This window comes from Melitaea cinxia, chromosome 4 (assembly GCF_905220565.1).
Source record: "Melitaea cinxia chromosome 4, ilMelCinx1.1, whole genome shotgun sequence".
Classification (NCBI taxonomy): Eukaryota; Metazoa; Arthropoda; class Insecta; order Lepidoptera; family Nymphalidae; genus Melitaea; species Melitaea cinxia.
This window is the reverse complement of record NC_059397.1, coordinates 13,992,700-14,004,521: the sequence shown is the minus strand read 5'-3', so window position 1 is coordinate 14,004,521 and position 11,822 is coordinate 13,992,700. Positions and strand designations below refer to the sequence as shown.

General features: G+C 32.6%; 1 protein-coding gene across 1 annotated transcript; it reads left to right on the top strand.

Annotated features, from left to right (window-relative positions):
* The first annotated feature begins 4,958 nt into the window (after window positions 1-4,958).
* Window positions 4,959-11,535, top strand: LOC123669926 (lipase member H-A-like). The gene is made up of 6 exons (XM_045603443.1): window positions 4,959-5,046; window positions 5,607-5,779; window positions 6,458-6,588; window positions 8,479-8,660; window positions 9,592-9,744; window positions 11,168-11,535. Exons 1-6 carry the CDS (start codon window positions 4,959-4,961, stop codon window positions 11,512-11,514), a joined length of 1,074 nt encoding a protein of 357 aa, XP_045459399.1. The 3' UTR covers window positions 11,515-11,535.
* The last annotated feature ends 287 nt before the right edge of the window (window positions 11,536-11,822 follow it).

Below are 11,822 nucleotides of genomic sequence, written 5' to 3'. Positions count from 1 at the left end.
ATTAGTAAATAATTGGCTTTCATACATTCGCCGGAAAAAAAACCGCCAACATTATGATGAACCTCAGACGAGAGGCAAGTTTCCATTCTTAAGGAAATCAATCTAGTTCCACAGGTCATTAGTATTATGTTAAAAAAAGGTGCAACATCAGAACTGGATTTATAGATTCATAAAATGAAAATACCCTTGAAAATCGATATAATTAAATTGTGAAAACCTAGCAGTACTAAGTGAAATCTAGAATTACGATACGTTTATGATAAAGACTAATATTTTAATAAAATATTATTTAAGAAAAATATCTTATTACGGATGAATATCGAAAGACAAGGAGCGATTGGCAGGCTAAAAAAGTGATAGATGGATTGTGTGAGTGAGGACATGAGAAAGAAAGGAGTGAGCGCTGAAGTGACGAATAATAGAGAGGAATGGAAGAGAAAAACATGTTGTGCCAACCGTACATAAGTGGAATAAGGACAGGGAGATGATGATCTTATTGTATGACATATCAATCTTTCATCGGGCCAAAATGGCACGATTTATTTTGTAAATATTTCATACAAAAAAAATTAAATCTTTCTAGATACACAATTGTTAAAATATATCTTATATATAAAATTCTCGTGTCACAATGTTAGTTAAAATACTCCTCCGGAATGGCTGGACCGATTTTCATGAAATTTTGTATGCATATCGGGTAGGTCTGAGAATCGGCCAACATCTATTTTCATACCCCTAAGTTATAAGGGTGGATTGAGGGGGTTAATAACGTATATGGCAAAACAACGTTTGTGGGGTCAGCTAGTATATATAGTACCAGTATGATATAGTTATGATTTACAAAGTATCAACGAAAAACGTTCAAACGTTCAGTACTATCTGTTAAATCTATATAGGTTTTTTTTTAACCCTTTTTCATAACTGTATTCTTAAATCATGTGTTCATCATACTTATTTATTTTAATAATATATAACTGTTTTTTATTAAATTTTTCTTGAAATTATTTTTAAATACTTTGTGCGGTCATTCACAATTTCAATTCATTTTTTAATTTTAATTTTTGTTAAATAAATTTTTAAAATATATATGTTTATTTTAAAAATTCTCCTACTTGACCTGAGTGAACCTGAAACTCTGAAAAAAACCTTTTAATATGAAAACAATAACAATGGGTCAAAACCTCTCCCACGTTTTTAATAAATAATCTTATCATTCGTTTTTGTATAACAATAATTTATATAATAATTATAGCCTCATTGCCAGAGAAAACCGCATTGAACATTAACATATCTTGGTATTTTTCGTAGCGGGGTAGATTACCAATGGAATTAACCACCACTTAACAATTATAAAAAATTGGTACTAATAATAAATAACAATGCAATTCATTTCCTATTCTTATTATCTTTGCCTTATTCATAATCAATCATTAAATTAATAAACAAACAATATCACCAGCTTATAACATTTCGTCATCGTTCCTGATTTTTAGGGATTCTCTAGACATATCAGCCTATAAATGTTTCACTGCTAGGATAAGGTCTAAGGTCTCCCCTCTTGTACCTATAAGAAACTCATTATAAGCTCTCCGGGCATGGCACCCACAAGTGCAACTAGTACAATATTTATACAAACGCCAAACAAGGTGATAGGACCAACCACCTCGAATCGAAATCCGCACCGTTAGTACCTGTGTACCTAATTGCAACATAGCAGTAAACAAATCCAGCCATGTAGCAATTTTCTGAATAATAGGTACATAAAAATATCTATATCTCAAAATGTTAATAATAAAAACATTCCATAACTTTTTCCATCATAAATTATTATAATAATATTTATATAACTCTTTATTTTATATTTGTACATGTTTATGTTTTCCTTTCGATGTAAAAAGTCCTCTTTAGTGTACAGTAGCAGGTTTTTGTATTGTATTGTATTTTAACGGTTTACCGCACTGCTTATGCTACAATAAAATCTTAGGCTAAGTGTAAAATAAATCTTTTATTTAGTCACTTTAATTTTTTAGTCGCAAAACCTGTTTGCCGGGCTGTGTCATACCTTAAAATTCTTAAAACCTTTTTTTTTTTTTGCGTACGAACACTAAAAACACAAGTTACATAGCAATAATTTTAAAGAGCAAATCCACATGGAAATTCAGCCACTAAGTACGTAAAAATTGTATGCGATAAAAAAACTTTATGGATAGCATAATATATTAAAATAAATAATAAAATTTATTAAATAAACGTAAAACCTCGGATTATACGGACATCCCTACATATTAGAAATACGTTTGATCTTTGAGTTTTTGTGATGCATGCAGTGTGGACAGCAGCACATAAATACATACAGTACAGAGTGTAGTGTTTGGCTTGGATTTTAAAACTTTGGTAGAGACCTAGCCGCTCCCAAAGCAATTTCAGAAAGATGTCATTATTTTTGTTTACCTTACGCTATTGTTTATTCTATCTCTATATAATTATTTCAGTTACTTGTTTACTATATGTATGTACTTCTTTTTAAAATTAAGTCTTACTTTGTATACTTAGTAACAATTTTTATTAAAACAGTGATTATATTAAAACAATTTATATATAAAAAAAGATTGACTACATCAAATGCTTTAATACAACGGGCTTGCAATGCCCCTGGTGATACAGATGTCCCATAGGCTACGGGTATAGTTCGCGTCATGTAAAAAGAACGCTGAAAGAAACTGGAGGGGGTGCGTTTGCGAATGGGTATACTCACGCACAAAAGTATTACTGTTTTATTTTTAATTAGGCTTTCACTCGCGGCTTCGTAATGGTTATTGGTACAACCATTAGATGGACCAGGTACATTAAAGTTGTTTGGTGATCATTTTAATTTTGAGTTGGCCTGAATTTTAGTGTATTGATTTTGATGTTAGTGTTATTTTTATTGATTTTTGATTTGGTATAATTTTTTTGGTCACAATAGTTAAAACTAACATAGTTTAGGAAAAAAAATGTAACTAAAAAAAATATGGACATATGTCTGAATTAAATTATTATTATTATTATTAAAAAATATTAGAAATACCGGTGCGAATAATTCGGACTAAATAAGTATAATAATTATCACTTTACAAAATTACAATTTTTTTTTAAACCAAAGCAATAATAACAAATTTTTTAGTTATTGAAATGTGGTATTCAAAAATATTAATTACCTTTACTCGATATTCATATTTTAATAGTTTTTATGTGTTTCAAATGATAAATTGATATTTGTTTTTTAGTGAAATAAATAGTAAATGGAGTTTTACAAGTGTCCGTATGCTAATGAGTTATGAAAGTCAGTGATAAATGCGGAAAAAACGTGAATTACGATTTGTTTACCAAATAAGACTGTTCCAAATAATGGACAGTACGAAAACGTTTTTTCAAGAGTTGGCAACATTGTAAATCGCCTTTGGGCATTTTAACAGCCAGCGTTCTTTTTACATGACACGAATTATATTAAATTAGCTTAGCATTGACGCAGATGTAAAATAATAAAACCAAATTGATGGATAATTGGCAAAATTTTGTATAGAATAAAAGTTCGAATGACTTTGACTTTAAATACAACTATCTCAATTAAAAAGTTTGAGCATTAAGCATAAAGCAAAATGTTATTTGTAAAAAATAACTTAAACACTAAAACGTACCTGTACTTAATGTAAAAACATGAATAAAGATGAAGTAAACAAGTTATTTATTACAGATATATCGTCGAAGGTCTTCTTCTTATAATAAAAGTTTCTTGGCACACTGACCCATTCTTTTAAAAGATAAAATGTTATTTTTATCTTTTATAGAGTTTTCTCAAGACATTTAAGACAAAGCAGGAAAATGTGCTAAAACTTTAAAAACTTTACAATTCTTACCACAGTCATAAATTGTGTCTATTTTTTAGTAACTGAGATGATTTAAACGTGATAGATTAAACATGTCGTATAATTCTAATTTTTTATTTCATTTTTTACGTTAATTATAGATTAAAAATTGTGCACTAATTACGGAATAAAAGATAAAGAAATCAAAAATGGGTTACTTATTTTGAAAAACAAAATAATGAAAATTTTATTAGTTTAGCCACAATAATAACCCATCGAAAGATATGAGATCCGTCTTTAATCTGTTAATTAACTTTGTGTTACTGGTCTGAACTGAAATGAACAGAATCAGCCTGCCCATTGTCGGTCAAAAGCCTCCCGACTATGGAAAATATCTCATAAACCTCATAAAAACATGGAAAAATGCAGAGCAAATTCTCATACCAAGCTATGAGAGACTATGAGATCAATGTCTTTCCTTGTACAGGAGAAGCGTCGGAGTTTATTCCACCACATTGCTCACCGTAGGTTGACGGATATATTCCCTACTATGAGTAACGAAATAATAAGGTGTCTATGATAAAACCAGGACCGACTTGACAGGCTTTACGAGCACTCCATGACACGGTGGGCCTACAAGTAAAGTACACCTAGACCAGTAACACTTGTACATATAAAAATACTGCCTGCCTGATGTTTAGGCGACTAAACGCCTGAACGATTGTTACTGCCCATTACCTTATAGCTTGGTTCCTCTGATAGCCGTGACTTTGCAAACTTACCTAATTAGTTTTTGGTTGGTAATATAAGTATATGACCATCTGAAGTTTCAATGTTGTGTAATTCTTTTTGATCTGAATAAAACTACGTTACTTGATAAAACTTGTGAATATAGCATAAATTAAATAAGTGCATCGAATCTGAGCGTTATCAGGCTACAAGTTGCGTGTATGGCAATTGTTAAGACAAACGCGTGTAGAGTCTGGCCTTACGAAAATTGTTTACGACCTTCCACCATTTAAGAAACTTCATCAGTAAGTCAGTAATGCGCGTATTCTGTTAACGGTCACTCGGCTTACGTGCTTTTGTAATTTATTTTGCATAATTTTAATAATGAAGGCACTTGTTCTTATATTTTGTATGTGCACCCTTAGTATAGCTAGCCGAGATACTGGATTTCCAGCTGGACTTATGGCGGATTGTATGTATTTTGTACTATAGTAGTTACTTAATATATTAAACATTAATAATAATAACAATATATTTTATTATTAATTAAATAAAACCATATATTACGCATATCTACGTAACGTTATGCATACTGTGCCATATTTGTTTTCTTTTTCATCGAAGACTGAACTGACTGAACTGAACTGACTGAACAGAAAAAGATAATAAGCTTAGTAGGTATGTTGCTTCATAACAGTTTGGCATGTTTAAAGTAGTTCGGTATTTTTTCATAGAATATCCACGCTCAGGATCATTGTGTCATAGCTGATCAACAGACAAAATAAAAAAAATTATATAATCGAATTGAGAAACTCCTCCTTAAAAAATAATAACAACTATAACAATAATAAAATAACACCTGAAAACTGATCACAGTCTGGATTTGAATTATGTTTCGATTAAATATTCTTTAAAATAACGTACTGAACTACGTAAATTAAACTTGTATAAAAATTGTTTTTCCTAAGTCCTTATTTCTCTCCTCCTTTTTGTGGTCTTAGAAATTTATATAAACAATTCATTATTATTTAGGCCCAGGAATGACAAAAAATACAACACTTTCTGATAAAACGAAGGATTCACTAACAGTTGTAGCCCTCTGGCCGAGTAATAATTGGATCGGCGTTGAGGAGGTAACTTGTAAGCTCAATCGTGAAGGAGCTGCTTGTGTGGATAAACATCTGGACTTGACGAAGAAAACTGTGGTACTACATATTTTATACCTCTATCAGTGCTTTAGTGCTCATTAAAATGAAGCTATATATTATATTTATTGTTAAACTTTTTCTTGTTTATTCCAGTTTTCTTTTTTGTTTATTACCTTTTATCAATCATTAAAACCAAATAATTGATTAACAAGTTACCTTACATTAGATAAATTTAAAAATGGGTTACAAAAATATTAGCCAGCTCTCCTCAATAAAATCTTCATTCAATCGCAACTTACAATAAACAATATTATTGATTTTGATATTTTTTTTATATCCCTAGGTCGGCAAACAAGCGTACGGCTCACCTGATGGTAAGCGATTACCGTAGCTTATAGACGTGTGCAACACCAGAAGCATCGCAAGCGCGTTGCCGACCCAATCCCCAATCCCCCCAGGAGCTCTGGTCACCTTACTCACCAACAGGAACACAATACTGCTTGAAAACAGTATTATTTAGCTGTGATGTTCTGTAAGGTCGAGGTACTACCCCAGTCGGGCTGCTCCATATTTTGAGCAGGAAATTCCTGCTGTGCCCTACCTCAATTGGAAGTTTAAAGCCTAAACTTACTTAAATAATGTAAACATTGATTTTGATTTGCAGATTTACTTTATTACAACGAAAGTATTTTGAAATTTTAGATACCGGTATGAAAATAATGACACTATTTTCAGATATTTATAAGCGGTTATTTGGACGCATCGTTTTCGCCAGTTGTACGAACAGTAGCAACTCCGTACATCGAACGAGGACGAAACGTGATTATTTTGGAAATATATCCAATACTCCATCGGACTTATCCAATGTATGTACCCGAACCATGTTTGATTCTAAAAAATTCTTTACCTAACTCTCGTACACAGTCACTATTTGGCAGCTATAGGCTCAATTTAGAGAGATTAATAAGGTAGCTCATCATAATGATGCTATTAGGTATTAGACTGATTTTGAGCTATTTTTCCTTACCTTAGTGCTTTTTACAGAAGCTTCTTACGTACAATCCTTAGTAACAAAGGAATAGAATAATTGAGAAAATTTAACGCTATCAAAAAGTTGCCAAAAAAGTCATTTGTAAAATAAAATAATAATAAGTAATTAATATCCTAAATTTTATGTAATAATCCTAAAGAAGTAACATTACAATATTATTATTAAAATTATCTTAGAAGATTTCGACTTTCGTAGTTATAAAACTCTGTCCTTTACACCTGCGGTTCTCTCTGTTATAACATAAATGTATGGAATTTGTAATTTAAGTAATAAAATAACGAATCTTAATTTTATAATATGTATTTAAGAGTACCTTTGTATGGATCTACCAAGTATGTCAAGGGAAACATGTATCTATATATAACCTTTTTAATTTACATACTTTTTACTATAATTACTAAATTATTTACCAGTACTGTAGCGATCAACGTGGTAAAAATACGTAGTCAAATTTCAAAATTATATAATAGACCTTATGTTAATAAACAACAGCTCTGATGTAGTTGGTACGTGTAAGATGTATACGTCTAAACACCGGAAATTTACGGGCTCGATTATCGCTCGAGATCGATATTTTTATTTGTACAAATATTTCGGTTGTGATGTCTGTACATATGGGTGTCCCCACCGAGCCTCGCAGAGCACGTTAAGCTGTCGGCCCCGGTGTGTATCATATACACTTGATAGCGATCGTTACTTATCGCTTCAGCCTGTAATATCCCACTGGCGGGCATAGGCCTCTTTACCCATGTAGGACAAGGATCAGAGCTTAATGCACCACGCTAGTCCAAAGCAGGTCAGCGGATATATTCCCTACTATGAGTAACGATCGCTATTAGGTGTACATGAAAACAACCGGGACCGACAGCTTAACGTCTTCTCCGAGGCACGGTGGGGAGATCCACAAGTACTGCACAAACACCCAGACCACGGCAAACATCTGTATGGCCAATACAAATGTTTGTCATGAGCGGGGATCGAACTCGCAACCGCAAGTGCAACAGCCACACACCACTGTGTGTGACTCATACATTTATTTATTTATTTATTCCATCATACATCTAACATTACAGGATATTATCCTAATGCGTTAGTGTCGTTGTCGTATTAAATACATGTCATATGAAGATAAAAATACAAAAATTGACATCACATTCAATTCCATTATTTCATTTAACAAAACAAAACTAAGTTATTACTAAAAATTCACAATACATAGTCAAATTACATAATCTATATTAATAAAAATTATAATAATTTCATCAATTTAATAATTTTCATTAAAAATAAAATAAATTAAACATAATTCATAGTATATATATCTGCCAACCTTTATACAGTGGAGCAAGGTGGTGGAATAAACTCTGACCGTTCTCCTACAAGGGAAAGGTCTATGGCCTATACTCGCGAACTAACTTGGATAAATATTTTTACTGTTCGTTATTATCAGGATCAGATTTGAATAAAAAAATAATCGATATGCTTATGCACGACAAAAAAATTGGCGGTACGTATCTCGCGGGTCAACTAGTTTAACATAGATACGAAAGAAAAGGTAGTAAGAATAATAACATTTATTTAAATTGAAACACATGTATATTGACAATATGAATATATTGTCAATTTTTTTTTCTTTGATATGTATCATTTCTGTTTTTGGTGTACAATAAAGTGTAGGTATTATTATTATTTTCCTCCTTGACAGCGCAGCTCGTCTAACGAAGCCCTTAGGTAATTTCTTAGGTGAATTCTTAGCAGAACTAACTCGTAGAGGATTACATCCAGATAAACTAGAACTGCTGGGAGGGAGCTTGGGCGCCCACATAGCTTCATATGCAGCTACTAAATATCATGAGCTAACGCATTTGAAACCGTCACGACTTACTGGTAAGTAATTTTTTTTAGCTCAATTACCTCTTTTTGTTTACTGCCCTAAATCAGCGACTTTGTGGGGAAAAAGACTACTCGTATTATATATATTTTGATCGTTTAGGTATTAAAATAAATGTTTCTTTTTTCTCATCTTGTAATGTAGATTGTATCTATACCACCAGACCCGTATTTGATAGAAACACTAAAGCTAAGTTACTCCTTATTATATCAGCTATCTACCAGTGAAAGTCCCGTCAAAATCCGATTAGCCGGAACAGACAGACAGACAAAAATATAAAAAATACACGCGTAACAAATATATGCGTTTAGTAAAAAGCGGTTATTTTAATATTACAAACAGACACTTCAATTTTATTTATTTGTATAGAGTATAGATATAGATGTATAGATAAGTAGGTATACGAGTATAACGACCACTCTGATGTAATATGCGTGTCGGTACACGCGGTCGGCGGCGGCTAAACACCGATGATGATGATGATGGTCGCGGTTTCGATTCCCGTTCGGAATGGATATTTGTGTTTATACAAATATTTATCTCCGGCCTGGTTGTTAGTCCTTGTGGATCTCCCCACCGTGCCTCGGAGAGCACGTTAAGCTGTATCATGCTCATAGTAGGGAATATATCCGCAAACCTGCATTGGAGCAGCGTGGAGGATTAAGCTCTGATCCTTGTCCTACATTGAGAAAGAGGTCTATGCTCAGCAGTGGGATATTACAGGCTGAAACGTTGAAGTACTTATATTAAATAGCTTAACTCCCTGAATGGAAGTTTATAAGGAAAATAAAGTCAAATTTCACGATAGAGGTCACGAATATAATATAAGCTACAAAATAATGCTACGAATTTAATCGATAGGCGATTACGGTTTCACGGTATAGCTACCTATCTGGTTTCTTCATAAATATAAATCAACTATTACAGGTTTGGATCCAGCGGGTCCATGCTTCCGTACACTGCCACGTTCAGAACGATTCAACTCAGACGCAGCGCATAAAGTCGACGCTGTACACACAAACATTGATGGATTTGGCCTAGCGGAGGCAGTCGGTCATGTAGACTTTTACATAAATGGAGGTAACCTAAAGTTGTTATTGATATCACTAGTCTATCAATTTTCAAAGTAAAACTTCTTTACGCACGCTTGACTTGGGGAGTAAGCTGGCGAATGCGTGACGAGAGCGTTACGAAAGGTGTGATCGGGCGAGGCGAACAGAGCCAGTGAGGTGCGAGCACACATTTTCTTTATCTTTTTTCTCATAGCCAGTTACGATTCGTATATATAAGACACAGTTCAGGCCTATTGTGCAGAAGATTTAATCGTGTGGTCTAAAGCACACTCGTTTTTTTTTTGTATTTAATGGTCACTTAAATATGATTTAAATTATATTTGCCATATTTATCGTGGGTAAAATTGAGTTTCCAATTTTTACGCACAGAGCGTGAGATAACAAGAAACGTGGTAAATGTAAGAGACGTCATTCGAATCGACCCACTCAATCGACTCATTAGAAAATCGCCTCTAATAACAGTTATCTGGGCTTAAATGTTTGTGTTACGTCTCTTTCCATATGCCTCGACATTGTAATTCATCCTTTCGGTTGCCATTAAGTGTAATACGTTTATTGTGTCTTTAATATTTTATAATATAATAAAAAAATTATATGATATAGGCAGGCGACAAGTGTCGAAATGTGTAATTGAAAATTGATATGCTATTTGAACCGAGGTCGGTAGCCGACCTTTATCAGTGTCAGCAATTCTTGCAAATAAAAATCATCTTTTACTTAGTAAAATAATGATATAATGATATTATAATTTTTTACTACATATGAGAATTAGAAGAATGAATGTACACACATTGTAAATTACTATTATATTAGACACTACCATTAGTGTTGTGATATATCGTCACACTAGGAGTGCTATCTTGTAATTTAAACTAGCATTGGGGGACTACAAGCATAAAATAATATTTATGTATCTGACGATAAACAAGAATTTTCTCATAATAAATATGAATTCCCAACCAATTATCATATACACCTGATATAGTTATCGTTACATACAATGGAAATATATCCCACCAACCCGCAAGGCATAGGCCCTAGCCCGAGGCCTGTGCCTAGCAGTGGGATGTATACAGGCTAAATCGTATCAATTGGTAATTTTTAATGATAAATTACCTGCCTTCAAAAAAGTTGTCTTAGGATTGCTGAGGGATTAATTACTTATGATTTTTGTATTTGCTGTTTATGTTTGTTTTTTAACTTACTAAATCTATTTTTAATTATACTCATCTGTATTTCAATTTGAAGATATAATATTTTAATAATATTAGTGTTACATTTTTTTTTGTGCATGTTGTGACAACTTAAAATGTTGCGCATTTAAGCTTAATTGTAGTACCTATAGTTTTTATGTGAAAATTATAATGTAGCAACTACTGTTTGTCCAAATGAAATAAATAAATAAATACCGTTGTTTGTTTTGATTACAGGCGAATTCCAACCGTCAACAATGCAAGACTACCTCCTGCCGTGCTTCCAACTCTGCAGTCACGTGCGTTCAGCCGTCTACTGGCTTATATCTAATTACGCCAAAGACAAATTTCTTGGGGTCAAATGTGACTCCGTACCACATGCAAGACATGGCCAGTGCTACCATGGGCACTTAGAAATTAATGTTCTTGGCCCTAAAACCAATTTTAGTCGCCATGGTATTTATTACGTACCTACTTTAGATATTTTTCCTTACTATATGGGTGAAAAGGGCTTAAAAAAGCGACAATATGATGTTAACAATTATTTATTAAAGGTAGCGCCAGATGAAGATATGGTTATATGAAATAAATTTAGTCGTTTATCACTTTTTTTTTATTACTCTTTACTATTTTCTAGTAACAGCTTCTAACTGTAGTTACTCAAAAGGAAAAGGAAGTGTTGTATGTTGTATAGCCCTAAAAATATATATTGGTGGACGAAGGTTCTTATCCTATAAAAAAAAATTATGTGGTGTCATGGGACACTAGGTAGGAATGAAGTTCCTTCGGATAGTATAGAAGCAACAAAATTCGAAAAAAAATTTGGATTTTATATATATTTTCGATTTCTTGATTTTTTTTTTTTTTTATTTGTTGATTGGTTTTTAATTAA